Source organism: Hypanus sabinus, chromosome 26, assembly GCF_030144855.1.
Source record: "Hypanus sabinus isolate sHypSab1 chromosome 26, sHypSab1.hap1, whole genome shotgun sequence".
Taxonomy (NCBI): Eukaryota; Metazoa; Chordata; class Chondrichthyes; order Myliobatiformes; family Dasyatidae; genus Hypanus; species Hypanus sabinus.
The window spans coordinates 11936978-11957690 of NC_082731.1; the positions used below are offsets into that span (position 1 = coordinate 11936978).

General features: G+C 45.5%; 1 protein-coding gene across 3 annotated transcripts; it reads right to left on the reverse strand.

Annotated features, from left to right (window-relative positions):
- Nucleotides 1-94: 94 nt before the first annotated feature.
- Nucleotides 95-2694, reverse strand: LOC132381642 (zinc finger protein 239-like). Of its 3 annotated transcripts, none has more exons than XM_059951224.1 (2): nucleotides 2531-2694; nucleotides 95-1427 (listed from the first exon to the last, which is right to left on the reverse strand). In XM_059951224.1, exon 2 carries the CDS (start codon nucleotides 1104-1106, stop codon nucleotides 321-323), a length of 786 nt encoding a protein of 261 aa, XP_059807207.1. In that variant the 5' UTR covers nucleotides 1107-1427; nucleotides 2531-2694; the 3' UTR covers nucleotides 95-320. The 3 variants fall into 3 exon arrangements, with proteins under 3 accessions (XP_059807207.1, XP_059807208.1, XP_059807209.1); XM_059951225.1 differs by having other exon boundaries at nucleotides 2500-2588; XM_059951226.1 differs by lacking the exon at nucleotides 2531-2694 and adding an exon at nucleotides 1589-2420.
- Nucleotides 2695-20713: the final 18019 nt, after the last annotated feature.

A 20713-nucleotide genomic window follows, 5' to 3' on the forward strand; every position in this document is an offset into this window, starting at 1 on the left:
ACCTTGTTAACAACAGAACTGGGTCATTTAAAGATCTTTACCTTGTTAATGAATTAAAAGCATGACACTCGGAGGTGGATATATTTAGCTTTAATCCACTAATCATCCACCTTTCCCTTTAACAATAATTCATGGGCTGGATTCATTTACTTACGAGTGCATGTTACCTGAGCAAAACAATTACCTTTTTTATTCATTTATCTCATTAGAATGTAATTAGAAACACCGATTATATTCTTTCTCTTTCTTAAACTTAATCCTGAGTCAGCTACACATTAATATCTGACGCCCTAACAAAGCAAATGGTTCACTATCACAAGTCATTGGTGAATTTTCTGGTGTTTTCGCAAGGCAGATGTACGAGCGAAGCCCTTTCCACATTCAGTGCACGTGAAAGGCTTTTCCCCAGTGTGAATACGTTGGTGGTACATCAGATCTCTTCCGGTTTTAAAGCTCTTCTCACAGTCAGAACATTTATAAGGCCTGTTTTCATTGTGAACACGACTGTGTGCAGTGAGGTTTGTTGAGCATGTGAAGCATTTCCCACACACAGAGCAACTGAAAGGCTTCTCTTTGCTGTGAATTCGCTGGTGAATCAGAAGCTGAGATGAACTAGTGAATCCCTTTTCACAAACGGAGCAGATGAACGGTCTCTCGGTTGTGTGAAGTCGCTGGTGGCTGAGATGGTGGGATGATTTAGTGAATCCTTTCCCACACAGAGAACAGACAAATGGCTTCTCTCCTGTGTGACGACGCTTGTGATCTGTGAGATGTGAAGAGCAAGTGAATCCCTTCCCACACTCAGAGCAGGTGAACGGTTTCTCCCCGGTATGAACTCGTTGGTGCTCGATGAGGTTGGATGAAGACCGGAACTTCTTTCCACAGTGAGAGCAACTGAATGGTTTTTCGTTGGTGTGAAGTCGCCGGTGTACCACGAGGCTGTCGGACTGAGCGAACCCCTTCCCACACTCTGGGCAGACGAAGGGCCTCTCCCCAGTGTGACTGCGTCGATGAATTTCCAGCTGAGAAGGCGAATTGTAACCCTTTCCACAGTCCCCACATTTCCAGGGCTTCTTCCTGCTGCAAGTATCGGTGTGCTTCTCCATGATGAATGATCAGTTCACATCCCAGCGACACACAACTTTTCACACACACTGGCTTTTCTCCACTATGAAAGCGGGTAGTGTTTCCTCAGGTGTGTAAGTGTTAAAACTTCTTCCCCCGCACCTGCATTGGAACACTCTTCTGTAGTCCTGACACTTTTCCAGTCACGTTGATATTTAAAATGTTTTCTTAGTGGCAACATAGACGTACATTTTTTCCTTCCACGTTTAACACGATGATACTCAGATCCCAATGAAATTCAGAGGTGTGATTTTGGAAGTGATTTGAAGTCTCACCATTTGTTAATTCTCCTCTTCCAACACCTGTGAAAACAATTTTAACATGACTAGTAAATGAAAATATGCCAGCTGAGACCATAAAAAATAGCCTTCCATATACACGAGAATTTGTCCGCCACAATTTTTAAGTTCAACGTGGATGCTACATTTCCCCCCCAAGTGAAAGTATATACTGCTATTATAACCTGCCAGCTTCCTTCTTGTTCTGGCTTCTTCTTCCTTCTTATCCAGTCCTGATGCAAGACCTCGGCCCAGATGTTCACTGTTAATTCCTCTGCACAGATGCTGCCTAACCTGCTGAGTTCCTCCAGTATTTTGTGTGTGTTGCTCTGTTATCATAAGGACCAGTCTTGACCACTTCGTGATATTTTGTTGCTTTAATAACCTGACTTACAGACTTCTTACAAACTGGATGGGATCATTATTTCGTTATTTATTAATCTTTTAGGATCTGGACGTGGTCTGACCTCACAGAAACCACCAGTGGGAAGCAACCTTCCAGAACTGTTGCAGTTCTACTAGGAAACACCGGGGTTTAATAGTGGTTGGGGTGCTGGCAGAAGGGCAGGATTATTAAAGAGAAAGCTGGCCAAAAATCTCAGTCCACGTAAGCAAATAGCATCAAGGAATTGTGCACAAGCAGCAGAGCATAGTACATTACAGCCCTTTGGCCCAAGATGCTGTGCCGACCTTTTATTATGCTCTCAAACCATTCAGCAATTGCCTGTCAATGAAATAAACCGACCAATTGGCTTCCACTCTGCTCTCTGCGTCAGCGCCAAGATAGCCGTACAGACGCAGTACTGTGAGCCGGTTCACACCACCCCCACCCCCGTTCACCGCGAAGCTGCAACTAAAGGCACCCCGTGAACAGCAGGTCTTTCAACTCCAATCCCAGCCCTTACGTTTAATTCAGATGTTTCAGTAACACCCACCCCACTCCATTCACAAGCTGCACTCCTTCCCGCCCCCAGCATTCCCCTACTACCGGGTTAGGCAGCATCTGTGGGAAAGGGAAAACATCCTCTGACTGCTTTTTCCCCCCCACAGATGCTGCCTGGCTCTCTGAGTCCCTCCGGCATTTTGTGTGTATTACTTTAATCTGCGACCCCGGCGGATTTTCCTACCACTTCCAGAATCGCTGCGTCATCCGCAGGCCGCCTCGGTCTCTTTTACCGCGCATGCTCATACACGGCTTTCAAGCGCTTTGGCGAATCGGGCATATTTCCAGCCGCAGAGACCTCTGGGCATTCCTGGGGCCATTGCGTTGTGAAATGCGCAATTTAGTTTCGGATGGGAAGATAATAAATTAGATTAATAAATTCCACAAGAAAACGGAATAGAGAACGACTCATTAAAGTTTCTACAGTGCTTTTTTATACCGCAGATTCATAGAAACATAGAAAATACGTGCAGGAGCAGGCCATTCGGCCCTTCGAGCCTGCACCGCCATTCAGTATGATCATGGCTGATCATCCAACTCAGAACCCTGTACCTGCTTTCTCTCCATACCCCCGATCCCTTTAGCCACAAGGGCCATATCTAACTTCCTCTTAAATATAGCCAATGAACTGGCGTCAACTGTTTCCTGTGGCAGAAAATTCCACAGATTCACCACTCACTGTGTGAAGACGTTTCTTGTCATCTCGGTCCTAAAAGGCTTCCCCTTTATCCTTAAACCCCTCGTTCTGGACTTCCCCAACATCGGAAACAATCTTCCTGCATCTAACCTGTCCAATCCCTTTAGAATTTTATACATTTCACTAAGATCCCCCCTCAATATTCTAAATTCCAGCAAGTATAAGCCTAGTCGATCCAGTCTTGCTTCATATGAAAGTCCTGCCATCCCAGGAATCAATCTGGTGAACCTTCTCTGTACTCCCTCTATGGCAAGAATGTCTTTCCTCAGATTAGGGGACCAAAACTGCACACAATATTCTCGGTGCAGTCTCACCAGTAGAACCTCCCTGCTCCTGTACTCATATCCTTTTGCTATAAATTCCAACATACCATTTGCCTTTTTCATCGCCTGCTGTACCTGCATGCCCACCTTCAATGACTGGTGTACAATGACACCCAGGTCTTGTTGCATCTCCCCTTTTCCTAATCGGCCACCGTTCAGATAATAATCTGTTTTCCTGTTCTTGCAACCAAAGTAGATAACCTCACATTTATCCACATTAAATTGCATCTGCCATGAATTTGCCCACTCACCTAACCTATCCAAGTCACCCTACATCCTCTTAGCATCCTCTTCACAGCTAACACCGCCACCCAGCTTCATGTCATCCGCAAACTTGGAGATGCTGCATTTAATTCCCTCGTCTAAATCATTAATATATATTGTAAACAACTGGGTTCCCAGCACTGAGCCTTGCGGTACCCCTCTAGTCACTGCTAGTGATGAGTGACTAATTCCAGCATTTGAATTCTTGAACGTCCATGATGTATTAGTGTATGTGTTGATACAAGAATTACCCCTTGTGATAATGATCAGTGAGGCACAGAGAAACTGTAGTTACCGACAAGTAACTTTTATTGTTCCAACTAAAAGCCCATGGGTTGACAAGCAGTCTCCTGTGCACCCTACTAGAATTCCCTGACAGTCCATGAACAGTCAATGAAGAGAAAAGGATATTACCCGGGAAAGGATTCCATGCTGGCCAGCCGTTCCTTGTGGTCCCGATCTCCACATGTCAATGGGGTTCTCCTTATCCACAATGGTTGGTCTCCGGCTGCTGGAGAGTTATCGCCCCTATGTACCTGGAGCTCCTGAGTCTTATACTCTTCCTCATCAATTGAACCATTGTATCTCCGCCCCAATGACTCAAGGTCACTTGGCCCACCTGGGTCACCTTCTTACTGGTCTTTGTACTGGGCTACAGCCAACATCATTTCATGACTCTGCCCACCCCAGCCTTGTGCATTTGTGTCTTTACACTCTGACTGGTCCAAACCAGTTAAATAAGGCAACCCAGACATTGTCTAACGAGTTTACCGATTGCAGGTCTGGCGTTTCACAAAACGAGTAGCTACTCCTCTGAGAGTGGTCTCAGGTATATTGCTGTGACTAGATTGTCACAGAGCAAGCATCAGTTCAGAGTCCACGCCCTTTACATAACAAATGGCTATTTGTTTGAGGTTTAGCAGATTATTAGCTGAAGCTTCCCGTGTCCACATTCAGTGGCTCTGATTAGATTATCCAAGAGCAAGAAACTGTTCAGAGTCCACAAATTGGGGGAAACAAAGACAACTGGCTTGTCTGCTTCCCCTGTCCTTGATCAGATTTCTGGTCAGCAGTGTGTAGGTATACATGTATAAGCATCTGTATATGTATGTATACAGTGTGTGGACATGTACATAATTAATTTATTAGGCTAGTAACTATTGCAAAAACTGGTCTTCATGCTATCTGTACTTTGGGCATGTATGCCCATGATAATAAACTTGAAAGCTGGAATCTGGAGCTAAAATCTACAATGCTGGGCCAAGAGCAGGTCAGGCTGTATGTGTGGAAAGAAAGGAATCATCAACATTTTGGATCAAAACATCAGGATTGAAATTGTAGATGGGGAAAAAACATGTGAGGTTGATAGGTGTGTAGTGTAGGCCTCTGTTAGTCGCAATACACTATGGATTTGGGCCTTGGAAAGTTTCCAGGGCGCAAGCCTGGGCAGGGTTTTTTTTTAATGGAAGACCGGCAGTTGTCCATGCTGCAAGTCTCCCCTCTCCATGCCACCGATGTTGTCCAGGGGAAGGGCATTAGGAAGGGCATAGGAGTACCAAATGGGAGATAGGCAGATGGAACCAGATGAGGTGGGGCTGGAAGATGATATGTGAAGACAGAAGATATGCACATGCTGGGCTTTGATAATTAAGGTAAGTCATAAGGGAAACATATAAGAGAGGGCTGATGGGCAGCTGGAACCACGTTGGGGAGGGGGTATAGGAGGCATCATGGGAAAAGTATTGTGCGGGAAGTAGGAAGCACACAACTCAGCAGAAAGCCAAACTCCACTTCAGTTCAACACGGGAGTCGAGATGGCATCAGCTCCAGGTGCTTTGTTGGGCAGCACTTACTCATACAATTGAACTGAGCAAAACCGAGAGAACAGGAAAAGTATCATTAAGTACTTCATGCAGCAAACTTATAATGATTGAGTCACAGACACATTCCCAAGAAATTAAGAATGCATAAAACTAGACTTGTGTGTAAAATATCCAAACATTATACAGAACACGAGTAAATAAAGTTTTAAAGTCTGGGAGAAGATTAATTTCATGTAAGCATTCTTTAAATTACCAAGACTGGTCAAACACTATCCAAATAATCAGGAATAAACGTATAAAATATTAATGCAAGATATTGCTGAGATTCCATTCCCTCTTATGAATTCCAAATGTTGGGTTGTACAAACAAAATAAAGACAATTCAGGATTGTGTATGTACTGGATATTTTTCAAATGTGCGAAATCTACAGAGTTGCGAACCCTGCTGAAATGTGCCTATGGAAGTTCCTGGGCAGAACTGAAGGGCACAATGCAGCCTCCGCCCGGGGGAAACGGGACCTGGCGCACAGACTTCAGCAAGATAACGAATCCCTGGGTCATTGGCTAGCCTTTAGAGGGAAGGAGGCCATTAAGAGGAGAAGTGACTAGATGCCGACAGAGGAAGGATAGAGCCCCTGATTTTATAGCTCGGTTTAGAAATACATTGGAGGAATATGCGTTGGAAGGAAATGGGCCACTGGCCATTCAGACACTGCTCAATTGCCTGCTGCCCCAACAGGCACAGACTTTTAAGATGAGAAACCTAAATCGGCAGGCTATGCCTTGGGCTCAGACAGTGACTGCCCCGGTAAACGTGGACCGGGAGGGACTCTCTGTCAGCCCTCAGGATGGTCCTACAATTTTACTGGCTAGAGCAAGGAAGGGGAAATGGAAAAGGGGGACAGACTCAGGGACAAAGAAGGGACAAATCCCAGGATATATGCCGAATTGCAGGCAGAAGGGGCATTGGGCCAGGGAGTGTCCAAGTGCCCCCTGCAGAGAGCCCGCAAAACCTACTAAACAAAATGAGGGAGGAGTAACCTCCTTCACTTATAGCAACCCTTTTCCGCAAGAATGGGGGGGGGTGCAGGGGAGGTGGTGGTGCTAGGAATAGTTGTATCACTTTCCCAAGACTCCAAAATGCAACCCATGGTAACCATTACAATAGGAGACCCTCATTTGCGAGCCTTGGTGGACACTGGCGCTACCCTGTCCTCCGTACCCCCCTCCCTGGGATTACCTCTAAGCCATAACAGGGTAGTAACCGTGGGAGTAGCTGGCATCCCCCTGTCTGACCCCTATCAAAGAAGGTCACTTTGTCTCTGGAAGACAAGTCGTATAGAAGAAATTTTGATCGTATCCAAAACTATTCCATAGCCCCTGTTGGGACGCCAGGCTCTGAACAAACTAGGAGCCACTATTTACTGCACCCCTCAGGGCATGTAGAACCCTCGCCCTGGATGTATCAGTTAACGTCCCTGCTCCTTACCCCCGAAGCTAAACTCAAACCAATATTTTACTGCTGCCAACTCAGGAGCAACCCCCATACAGTTAAGGTTTGCTGATCAAGGCAAGAACTTGAGAAGCTGACGCCGTTGGCTCACGCTGAAGCTTTGTGGGGCTTTCCGCAAGTGGGTCAGCACCACTCCCGTTTACACTGCACCGCCTGGTAGACAACGGGAGGTGGCCCTGAGTACCGAGAGGAGGCGTGCACTCATGAAGGGCAGAAAACTAGGACACACCCGGAACCTTACCTCTACTTTGGGAAGGAAGGCCTGGGTATCCTGGTATGTCTGACCATGGAGCAGCAACCCCTGTCCCGCCTGGGACCTGAGCCAATACCTCACTTGACCCTTGCCATGTGCCCCCCCCCCTTCAGGTGAAACAGATGTGCCCTATGATTAAGAGTTTACAATCTGCCCCCATTATCGACCACATTAGGGATTTCGAGTGGTGCGGGCCTGAAGAAGGAAGCGTATATCTTCCGGGAATCTCCCGCCAGCTGGAGGACCCCCTAACCAAGTTCCAACGACAGGACCGCCTGAGCCGCCAGGCCTTGCGGACCCTTTAGCTTTGGAAATAGTAAATGCAGACTTGTGGGCCCACCACAAGACACACGTAGGCTGAGTACTCACTGCAACAGACCATTGTGTCAAGCTAAAAAAGAAAGCTGTATTACCATGTGTCAGGCAGTATGGACTGGCCCCCCAAGGCAGCAGAAGGCATAGCCCCGGTCATAGACTCTCTGCTCCAACAAGGGGTTCTCAAACCTACTGTCAGCCCCTGTAACACACCAATACTGCCTATGCCCGAAGTTGGACGGCCTAATGAGTGGTGCTTTGTGTAAGATCTAAGAGCTGTAAACAACATTGTAATTCCTATAGCCCCGGTGGTACCTGACGGGATGGTTCTTTCATCCCTTCCATCTGATGCTATTGTCTACACTGTTGTCGACTTGTGTTCTGCCTTCTTTTCTATTCCCCTCCACGCAGATAGCCAGTATCTGTTTGCCTTCACGTACAAGGGGCAGCAGTATACCTGGACTTGACTGGGGTCTACCTCCCAGGGGTATACTGAAAGTCTGGGCGTGTATGTCCTTGCTGTTAAACTTGACTTAGACGAGTGCCACCCGGGAGGAAATTCCATATTGATACAATACGCCGATCACCTTTTGGTGGCGTCATCTACCCTAGCAGACTGTGTGAGAGACTCAGTGACCCCCACTCCAGTCCCTAGCCGCCTGGGGTCAAAGAGTGGCTAGAACTAAGCCTCAGTTTCGTCAGCCACAAGTACAGTATCTTGAATCTGCCCTAACAGCCGGAACTCGAGAAATAGTACTGGACCGAATACAGGCCACCCTAAGGATACCGCCACCTAAAACGAAGAAAGAGGTCCTTTCCTTCCTGGGGATGGAACCTGACGTTAATTCTGATTCTTTCATCCCTTCCATCTGGTGCTATTGTTGTCGGCGAAGGACGCACAACTACGGCCTGCACGATGCAATCCTCCGTGCCGCAACTGCAAAAGATGCTCCTGCACATTTCGAGCGGACCTCTGAGAGAGAAAACGCATTCCAAGTTTTGAAAGCAGCTGTAACTACGTCCCCAGCTTCGGGGCTCCCCAACTAGGAAAGTTATTTCCATCCGCGAAGAAGGAGGGTTCGCCACCTGAATCATGGGGGCGGGAAGAGGCCAGTTGCCTACTACCCTACGGCCCTCCCCGCAGTGGTCCTGGGGGTGCCTGCATGTCTCCGCCGTGGTCGAGAGGTCTTTGCCGCTGGTCCTCGACCACCCCTGTGAAGTGCGAGTGCCTCATACATCACCCCTCGAAAGTAGAATATGAAGGGGCAATTGAGTCGATGAGCAGCTAACAACAGACAGAGTCAGAAGGGACCGAAGATGCTTTGGTTGGGGGGTGGGGGTGTTGGTGTTCATAGGACGGTTAATTCAGGTTGTGGGTGGTAGCCACTCTAACACCCTTTTATCCTTATGCCATACTCATGCTAAGCGGATAAAGCAGGGAGCCTGTTGGATATGTGCTGAAGTCCCACAGCCTGGTAAAACCATGATGCCAATGTCTATGGTCCCCCTTACTCAGAATGAAACCAGGTCTATTTGCTGGTACTCGAGTGGGAGGAATGGAACTAGGAAAGATGATAATTGTACCAGGAGCCAGGGTAGAGACCAATACTATACCCCTGTTGCTTTCAGGGATGGTATCGCCGGCCACCCGGACGGATCCCTCAAAATTGAAACTTGGAATTGAAGTAGATCCTTCCCCCGAACCTGTGGATGCCACTTGTTATTGTAGTCACAACTCTAGAGCCCCGCATCAGCTGGGGAATAGTACCTGTAGCCGGCAGGCAGACACTGGATTTCCCCAGCGGAGGACTCAGGCCCGCGAGTGGGGCCTACTGGGTATGTAGAAATCGAGCCTACCCGTGGTAACCGGGAGAGCAGCCAAATCCTGATGGGACAGGTAATCCACCAAGGGGATAAGGGATGGAGTGGGTGCTGTTAATTAGCATCAGGGTTATGGATCATCCCAAGGAACACCCCCATTAGACTAGGACAAGAAGGGGCATATCAGAGGCGGGACGATTTGGGATGATAATGTTTCCTATATATGGAGTGGGTCGAGCTGCCACAGAAAGAATTAAATTGGCCGCGGCATTTGAAGAATTCGTCAATAGCACGGCTGAAGTTCTTGAAGAAACTCAGTCTCAAGTATACAGCATAACTACTGAAATGATTGCCACACAACAGACAGTTTTGCAAAATCAATGGCCCTTGATTTTATATCAGCTGGAAAAGGGGGAACCTGTGCTACGATAGGGAAGGAATGTTGTACCTGTATTCCTGATGCCTCAGAGAATGTAACCGACTTAGGCCAGTGCATTATGGAGAAGGTTAAGGAGATGAGGAAGGTGGGAGAACAGATGGAAAACTTTAACAGTGGAGGATCTTGGTGGGAAGGAATATGGGGATGGTTTTCCGGATGGGGAAGCTGGATCACACATGGAATTATAATAGTGGCCATGACACGTGTTTTAGGGTGTTGCGCATGTGGAGCGTTGAGGTTATGCTGAACTCAGTTAATGAAGAAAGTTTTGTCTGGCCCCTGAAGTCCCTATGGTAATCCAAAAGGTACGAGATAAATCTAGCAAGGAACACTAGTGGGGTGATGAGGTGTGCCCAAAGAAAGAAAGACCCTTCCCCTATGGATATGAACCCCCTTACGAGGAAGAGGAGGAGATACCATATCAGGAATTTTGACCTAAAAGATCAACAAGGAGAGAACAGTGGAAGAAAATTTAAAGCATTATTACCGATTAGGGACCACAGTCTGCCACGACAGCAGTACTGTCTGTTCTTGGTAAACAGCCAACTAACTAACCATACCTAGCTGTAAGTAACTGACTTGCATGCTTGCTTGTACATTAAGAAGGATGGGGTAACCTATTTATCTTTGGAATCATTGTTCTGTAATCTGCCCTGACGCTGCAGGCAGGGTAATTTTTAAGCTGATTTTTGCTGCGGGTTATCACCTGGAACATGCTGCGAAATTTCTCTATTCTTTATGTGTGATTAAGTGCTTCTTGTCATGTAGATTTTGACTGTAAAATATGAGTGTAATCTTTTGTTGGACAGAGTCTCAGAACTCTGCTTTTTAGGTGTCTGAGCTCTCCATGATATCATGCTACAATAAGGGCTTTCTGAAGCAACCCCCCCTCCGGTCCGAGTAATATCTTTCCGCGACAGACAATCAACTTTATCTTGAACTTGAGATCACAGTTGCTTGTCATTTCATCAAGGACTGTTTGAGGCCTTGAATGGAGGTGAGGGAGGATGTGAATGGGCAGGAGTAGCATTTCTCTCACTTGTAGGGATAGGTGCCAGGAGAGAGATTAGTGGAGAGGGTCAAATCAACAAGGGAATCGTGGAGGGAGCGGAAAGGTAGGTGTGTGTGTGTGTGTGTGTGTGGTGGAAGTTGTGGAGAATGATGTGTTGGATGCAGACACTCATGTGGTAATAGGAGAGGACAAGAGGTACTATATCTCTGTTAAGGAGAAGGACCTCATATTATTTACAGTGAGAGAATGAGAATGGCCCTTAACTCCTGGTGGAGTCATCGGGGCACTGTCATGACAAGCTTTTTGTGCCAATCTTTTTGGTGATTGCTCATCATGTGGCATTTCTGTGGCAGTTTTTTTTTATGAGGTCGAGTTGCCAGCAAAACTCTCAACCCAGCACGGATGGAAAACATGCACGAGAGCCAGCTAGATTCGAACTTGGGACCTCTCGCCCCGAAGTCCAACGCCACACCAGCTGGCTGATGTCCAGTGAGAAGAGCATTGAATATTCCAGTTTCAGGTAACCCTTATATGGTGAACTACATATACCTGTCTGGACACGCCCCCTGCTGACTGCTCCTGTGGCTCCTCCCACACTGTCTCCCTGTGGTGAACTACATACACCTGTCTGGACACGCCCCCTGCTGACTGCTCCTGTGGCTCCTCCCACACTGTCTCCCTGTGGTGAACTACATGTACCTGTCTGGACACGCCCCCTGCTGACTGCTCCTGTGGCTCCTCCCACAGGCCCCTGTATAAAGGCGATCTGAGGCCTGACGCTCGGCCTCAGTCTCCAGGTCATAGTATGATGGACACTCACTCCTGGTTCCTTCTTCCAGTCAATAAAAGCCGATATCTCGCCTTACGTCTCAGTGTGAGTTATTGATGGTGCATCACCTTATCTCTGTATTCCCCACTGATCGCCACTTCTCCCAGATCTACTTATGTCCTCCAGCCCTCTAGCCTCTCTACCCAGTGTTTCACTCCCTCCACTCCCCCACCAGCTTCTATCTACCCCTGGAAATTACTTGGACGAAGGCACCAAAGGGATAGTTGCTAAGTTTGCCAATGATTCAGGTTGGTGGGAGTATACGTCCTGGACAGGCTACAAAGATGTATAAATAGCTTAAGTGAATGAAGACCTAGCAGGTAAACTATAAAGTGAAAATGTGAAATTGTCTGTTTCTGCAGGAAAAATAACACAGCAGCATGTTACCTGAATTCTGGGGTATTTGGATATACCCATGGTTTGCAAATGTCTAGTTATTGGTTGTAGCAAGTAGAACAGAGAACATGGAACATTACTCTGGGTATATTTAAGGCAGAGGTTAAACTATTCTTGATTAGTCAGGGCGTGAAAGGATATGGAGAGAAGGCAGGAGATTGGGGGCTGAGAGGGACGTGAATCAGCCAAGATGAAATGGTGGAGCAGACTCAACGTGCTGAATGGCCTAATCCTGCTCCTAGAACTTATGGCCTTCTGGAACTAGGATAGAATTAAGTTTTACAAATTAATGCTTAAGTGCAACAAAACCAGATTTGTTTTGTAGCAATTGGAATTTGGATTGCTTTATTTAAGTATGTAAGGAGCAAGTAATATTTGTGTTTGTATATTCCCTTTCATGAATTCAGGATGTCTCAATACAGTTTTACATATAAAAAAATGCAGATTTGATAGGGGCTTTTAAGAGGCTCCTGGACAGGTACATAGAGCTCAGTAAAGTAGAGGGCTATGTTACCCCTAGGTAATTTCTAAGGTAAGGACGTTCGACACAGCTTTCTGGGTCGAAGGGCCTGTATTGTGCTGTAGGTTTTCTATGTTTCTATTACAGTACGGTACAGACCCTTCAGCCCATAATATTGTGCTAGCCTTTTAACTTACACCAAGATCAATCTAATCCTTCCCTTCAATTTTCTATCATCCATGTGCCTATCTAAGAGTTTCTTAGTTTCTCCTAATGTACCTGCCAATATCACCACCCCTGGCAGGACATCCAATGCACTAATAACTCTGTGAAAAACTCAGCCTAGGGTCTAAGATTTAGAATAAGGTCTAAAAGGTTCAAGGGAGTTCTGAGGAAAAACTTTTTCACCCAGGGAGTGAATGGGATCTGGAAAACACTACCTTAGTGGCTATGGAAGTGGGTACTTCCACATTTAGGAAGTATCCAGACAAGCACGTAAATCACCAAGACTGAGAAGGCTACAGACCAAATGCTGGGTAATGAGATTAGCATAGTCAAAGTCCAAGTCGAGTTTATTGTCCTATGCATTAGTGCATGTATGCAGAGGAGAAGAGATAAACGTGCAGCAGCATCACAATCACATCGCATCATGTTGGCAGCATTCACAAGAAAAATATAAAATATGTACAGTTTTTACAGAAAAGAACAGAATTACACTCAGAAAGTTCATGTTAGTACAAAATAATAAAAGTGGTCACAGTGTTGCTAAACTATGGAGATTAGGGATTTGAAGGGAGGTAATTGGTCTTGAACCTGGTAGTGTGGATGTCAGACTTCTGTCCACCTGTCCAATGGTAGCTGAGAGAAAATGACATGGCCAGATGGTGGGCATTTTGGTGATGGAGGTTGCTTTCTTGATGTTGTTCTTCCTATAGATATTATCATAGTGGGGAAGGACATGCCTGTGAATTATCCTCAGAACCCTCTTGCTCTCTGCTGCTTCTTGCATTCTTGCAGATTTGAATTGTTGTACGCAACCAGTGCCATACTTTCGGCAGTAGATCCGCAGGTGTTTGTTGGAGTGTTTGGTAACAAGCAAGCCAACTTAGCTTTCGAAGAAAGTAAATGAGCTGGGGCACTTATCTTGTGATTGCACCTATTGCCATGCCCTCAGAGGTGGCCCTCATCGGATAGGTGATGCCTTATGGTCCTTTTGGATATGCTGGGATTAATAGCCTGTTTCTGACTGTATGACTGGTTAGGACCATATATTTTTTAGGTAATGGGTTTTCTGTTAGACTTCTGCCTTCAAGTGCCTGTGGTCCTGCTCCCTTTCATTGAATAAGGGTGCAGTTTCCAGTCCAGGAACCCCTGATGTTTGTGGTTAATTAGCTGCTTGACCCATCAAATTGAATTGACTTTATTATTTACATCCTTCATATACATGAAGAGTAAAAATCTTTACTTTACGTCTCCATCTAAATGTGCAATATGCAATTTATAGTAATTTGTAATAAGTAGTATGTACAACAAGACAGTCAATATAACCTAGAAATACAACAATATCAGCTTGACTTAATCAGTCTGATGGCCTGGTGGAAGAAACTGTCCTGGAGCCTGTTGATCCTGGCTTTTATGCTGTTGTACCGTTTCCTGGATAGCAGCAGCTGGAACAGTTTGTGGTTGGGGTGTCTCAAGTCCCCAGTGATCCTTCAGGCCCTTTTTACACATGTGTCTTATTGGAGTATAAAAGCTGCATTGTTTGGTGTGTAACCAAAACTATGTAGTCAGCTTTGTGTTTGCTATTTGCTATGCATGTATCCAATTTAGTAGGAGAATGAAATCTCTGTGTTGTCTCTGTACTATAGAACACATCAGTGACTTAAGAATGTAGCAAAATAAGAAGATAATGGTGTGTTAATGAGAGGTAGCTAAGAGATGTAGATTAGAACATGATTAAGTTAATGGTAGAAACAATAGTGGCGGATGTATTAGTGATACTCAACTCTAGACCGATTGGAAATGCTAATGCAACGAAACCAGGAGATTGCTATAAAAAATCCTATGTACAAGGATTGGTGGGCAATCAGCGACTAGCTCAATGACTGTCTCAGCTTTGATTTGCAAATTAAAGTTTAACACTTCTTGAAGAATCTTCTGCGTCTCCTGGTCGTTTGTGCACGAGAAACCAGGACAGTCTTTGTAAAGGTCCTGAATAGTGGGAAGTTCACACCCGTACATGTGCTGGGCTGCCCGCGCCACTCTCCGCAGAGTCCTGTGTTTGAGAGAGGTACAGCTTCTGGACCAGGCAGCCAGTCAGGATGCTCTCAGTTGTACAACTCTCTCAATCAACTCACTCATCAAAACCCAACAGCGCTGATTCTTCTTTTTGGAAAGCCATCTAATCTCTTTGTACCGATCAAAACATCATGCTGAAACTTTTAACACACGATCTCCCATACTCATTATCCTTCATTCCATCAATAGAATCTGTCCCAGCCTAGGCCAGGATCCCCTTCATTCTGTCTCACACTTTTCCTCTTTGCTTGTTTTGAACACTTTTGTGCACTTCCTTATGAAACTCAGCACTTCATTTAGTTCTCCGTTTTGTGAAGCACACATATCTGAATGCTGACTGGTAACCAGTCAGACAGGCTTATTCCATTGCCATCACTAATTAGGTGACATTTTATGCTCTGTCAAACAAATCACTAATTCCAATCACTGCCTATTAGCAGTGTCCTCAGTACTTAGCCCGTTCCTATTTGTGACGTAACTGATTTAACCTCAGAGCTGAGGCAAGAGACAAAGGACTGTTAGTGCTGAAAACCTTGCCAGTTGATTAACAGGAAATGTTTGCACAGCAGGAAAACTCTGACAGTCTGTCCAGTTGGGCAAGAGGAGGGCAAATTAAATTTATTCCTGGGAAGGGTGTGGTAATGCACTAGAAAGGTGCAACAGGTCAAGAGAATGTACAGTTAGTGACCATACCTGACCCACCTTAGAGGGAGTGTGATTTCCTTCAGTTCTGATTAGTCATTTTGAAAGACTGGGAGGTTAACCATTCATGACTGAGAATGGATTTTAATTTTGTTTGTTAATTTGTTTGTTTGTTTGTTAATTGCCTCCAGTAGAAGTTTGTACCCCTTGAGTTTTCTTGGGTCTCACGGTCACCTTTCCGAGAACATGAGGCTCTTGCCCCATCCTTCCCTCCCACTCCTTCCTCTTGTCACTGCAAGGCTTCACTACTCTATTTGTATCTTCAGTCTAACACTGAGCCGGACACTGTTGTCAGCACCTCCCCGTCACTTAACATCCCCCCCCACCACTGAAATCTCCGTTGTTTTCGCTGCTCCAACCTCGGCCCAACTGTTGCTGAATACTTCATCTATGTCTTTGTTCCATTGCTATTGTCAGGCCTGGGCTCGCGTCTTCTCCCTTTGCGAACTTCAGCTCACTCCAAACCCTTCTGCCGCATCTGAACTTGCATCAGGTAACAATTACCAACACTGTTTACTTCTTTGACAATACCCCTTTACTCTTTTACAATGACCATTGCTCACCTGCTGCACACCTTGCAGTAACATACACAGCACAGGTAAACAGTAAACAATACAGTTTACTGTGCTTTACTAGATGCATTTTGAATTTTGTTTTGTTAACTTATTTACTTTGGTTTATGTGTTGCGTGCATTATATGTTGTGTGGGTCCAGAGGAATGTTGTTCCATTTGGTTATATATACTGTATGTACATTCGGATGAAAATAACTTTGAAATTGAACTTGACTTGAACCATAACAGTCTTTCATGCTGGAGTCACTAAAATGAGGTCTAGATGGTTGCCTCAAAATAACATACTCAAATTTATTTGAGAAAACAGAATAAGGAAGCATTTGGCAATTAAGCTAGATGGACAGAGCCAAAATGTGAGTTAAAATCTGGGATGGGCTATAGTCTGTGTCTCCTTTGGGTTAACTTAATTCCCAGCTTGGGTCATCACTGCAGCAGTTCATCCAATTTCATTCACTGAGCACTGAAGTTGGCGAGTCACATCCATGCTGATGGAAAGTGGTTGGGGAAATCGGCAGCTCTCGTGGTGAATAAGTGCGGGAAGATCATATACAATCCCGGAACAGAAAGGTAATTTTACATAAAGGCTCAGCATTAATAGGACCTGATGAAATTCTTATGCCAATAAAGATAACTGAATATTGATCAGATCACAAGAAGGGAGGCAGAAATCTGAAACACTTCCCCATCCCAAATACAATGTTCCAGCAGGCTGGAGGGGTTGGATAACCGTTTTCCTCTCCTACTCCTATAACATACTTGGGAAAGCTCAATGGACCTTTGAATCTGTTCCATAGAAAATCGAAGTCAGAGTAACAGGGTTTCCTGTCCGATCCCGTAATACCATTAGCACACACGGTGCATGGAGATAGAATTTCAGACAAGCAGGGAATTGCCAACCATTTGATTCTTTTACCAATACTCCCTCAGAGAGATTTCTGACCTTGCTTTACTCTCAGGGAGTTGGACATTACATTTCCTCCCGTGCCTCATATAAATATGCTCGTTTTTGAAATCTAATTCCAATGCCAGTCCCAGTTGTTCTGCAAAATTCCTTTCTGTTAAACAGAGTGGCATTTCCCTCCTGAAGGTAATGAAAGAATCTGCATCTCCCATGCTCTCGTGCCTGGTATTCCAGATCACAACTGGCCCAATCATTCAGCTTTTTCCCAACTACAATATCCGGTGTCTTTGCTTTGAACTCGGACTTCAGAGCACAAAATGTGTTGAAGGCATAATACTTTCTACACTATATTTTACTGTATAATATTAATTTTTCATTGTATGTTCCGATGTGCATGTGATAAATAAATTGGAACAAAATCTGCAGCTTTTCATTTGGGTCCCACAATCCTTGTGTATTAACACATGGTGACATCTGTGTATTTGCAACAGCATCAGAATTACCCACACCTTCCTAGTTTACATTCACAATGAAACGAATACAAAACCGTCCTTCACAGCAGACACATTACCATTTGGAGATACATTTATGGTATAAGCAGCTGTGGGGTTGTAAGACCAGGTACTCGGAACATTGACAGCCCAATTAGCCAAAGCTTAATGGAAATCGTTAAAAAGGTATAAAAAAGACAAACTACCATTTAACTAACAAATTGTTTTCTTAAATGAAACATAGGACAAACACGAACACTATCAACGCTACAACACTGTATTAGTACCTAATCAACACACACAAAATGCTGGAGGAACTCAGCAGGCCATGGAAAAGAGTAAACAGTCGATGTTTTGGACCAAGACCCTTCATCAGGACCTGGCAATTTCTCGTGTTAGTTACTAATAGTTATTGACAGAGGAATTCATCCAATTTTTGCTGCCTCGCATGGGGTGTCCAGGGAAGGGTAGCACCTCTGGGGAAGTGTCTTTCATGTCTACTCTAGTGCAGCCCCTCAACTTTAGTCCTCACTAGACACTCAGCTCCAAGAAGCTGTATGCATGTTATAGCAACCACACCCCGGTACACAGATTCAACAAGTGGGTTAAACCAAGGCCAGTGGAATAGGGACATGCCCGTCCCATATGTGAAATCAACTCTGGTGAACTGGGCAGATGAGATCAACAGGTGATCCAGCAGGCAGCAAGGTGGTTCTGCAACACTTCCTGTCGTGACATGGCACTGAGTTGTCATCCTCACCCATTGCAAACAATGAAGTCCACAGTCTGTGATGACTACTTGTTCCACTGCTTCCAAATTCTGTGGTCCTCAGAGTGGAAGTGTCCCAGTGTAAAGTCTTTCCCACACTCAAAACTCTACCACACAAGTTTCACTGTCAAAAGGCATTCAACATGCTACTGTGTTCCTTTGACTGACTGCAAAATGAACAAAATCAGTGCAGATAATGGGCTGCCTTCATGCAATGCTTTCAATGTTTGCATCCTCCAAATGATGAGTGGTGTCAGGCTGAAACATTGATTGTTTATTCTTTTCCACAGATGCTGCCTGACCTGCTGAGTTTCTCCAGCACTTTGTGTGTATTGCTCTGGATTTCCAGCATCTGCAGATTTTCCCACCCTGCTACTTGTAACTCTATCTCTGGAGACAGTTTATTCACTGATGTATAGCATACATTATATAATATAATGTATATAATACACTATGATAAACCAATGGACTCTCACAGCTACCTGGACTATACCTTGTCCCACCCTGCCACTTGTAAAAACGCCATCCCCTTCTCTCAATTCCTCCGTCTCCACTGCATCTATACTTGGCAGATGTCATTCAATGTGAATAAATGTGAAGTTATCCACTTTGGAAGCAGGAACAAGAGGGCAGAGTGTTGTCTGAACGGTGTAGAGTTAGGTAAGGGAGAAATGCAAAGAGACCTAGGAGTCCTAGTTCATCAGTCAATGAAGGTGAATGAGCAAGTGCAACAGGCAGTGAAGAGGGCAAATGGAATGTTGGCCTTTATTACAAGGGGAATTGAGTACAAGAGCAAGGATGTCCTTTTGCATTTGTACAGGGCCCTGGTGAGACCACACCTGGAATATTGTGTACAGTTTTGGTCTCCAGGTTTAAGGAAGGACATTCTGGCAATTGAGGAAGTGCAGCGTAGATTCACTAGGTTGATTCCTGGGATGGCAGGGCTGTCTTATGCAGAAAGATTGGAGAGATTGGGCTTGTACATGCTGGAATTGAGGAGATTGAGAGGGGATCTGATTGAAATGTTTAAGATAATTAAAGGATTTGATAGGATTGAGGCAGGAAATATGTTCCAGATGTTGGGAGAGTCCAGTACCAGAGGGCATGGATTGAGAATAAGAGGTCAGTTATTTAAAACAGAGTTGAGGAAGAGCTTCTTCTCCCAGAGAGTTGTGGAGGTGTGGAATGCACTGCCTCGGAAGAAGGTGAAGGCCAATTCTCTGGATGCTTTCAAGAAGGAGCTAGATAGATATCTGATGGATAAGGGAATCAAGGGATATGGGGACAAGGCAGGGACTGGGTATTGATAGTGAATGATCAGCCATGATCTCAGAATGGCAGTGCAGACTCGAGGGGCCGAATGGTCTACTTCTGCACCTATTGTCTATTGTCTATTATCTGCTCTCAGGATGAGGCTTTTCATTCTGGAATGAAGGAGATTTCTTCCTTTTTCAAAAAAAGAGGCTTCCCTTCTTCCACCATCAACACTGCCGTCAACTGCATCTCTTCCATTTCATGCATGTCTGCTCTTACCCCATCCTCCTGCCCTTCTACCAAGGATAGGATTCCTCTTGTTCTCGCCTACCACCTCACCAGCCTCCGCATTCAGCACATAATTCTCCAAAACTTCCACCACCTCCAACTGGATCCCACCACCAAACACATCTTTCCCTCCCCCCCACCAACTTTCTGCTTTCCCTACATGACTCCCTTGTCCATTCATTCCTCCCCACTGATCTCTGTCCTGACACAAGTCCTATACTTGCTCCTACACCTCCTTGCTCACTACCATTCAGGGCTTCCAGGTGAGGTGACACTTCACCTGTGAATCTGTTGGGGTCATAAACTGTGTTCGGTGCTCCCGGTGTGGCTCCTGTATGTGGTTCCTGTATATCGGTGAGACCCGACGTAGATTGGGAGACCACTTCACCGAGTATCTACGTTCCACCACCAGTGGCCACCCATTTAAATTCGACTTACCATTCCCATTCTGGTATGTCCATCCATGGCTCCCTCCACTGTCGGGATAAGGTCACACTAAAGTTGGAGGACCAACACCTTATATTCCGTTTGGGTAGCCTCCAACCTGATGACATGAACATCAATTTCTCAGGCTTCTGCTCCACCTTCGCCATTTCCCATCCCCTTGTCCCTCTCTCATGTTATCTCCTTGCCCGTGTATTGCTTCCCTTTGGTGTTCCTCCACCCCCCCCCCCCCCGCCTATTTTCTTTCTTCCCTTGGCCTTCTGCCTTCTGTCTTTCACCAATCAACCTCCTAGCTTTTTTGCTTCATCCCTCCCCCTCCAAGTTTCATCTATTGCCTGGTGTTTCTCTCTCTCCCTCCCCCCACCTTTCTAATCTACTCCTCAGCTTTTTATTCCCAGTCCTGCTGAAGGGTTTTGACCCGAATCGTCGACTGTACTTTTTTTCCCACAGGTGCTGCCTGGCCTGCTGAGTTCCTCCAGCATTTCTTGTGTGTTGCTCAGA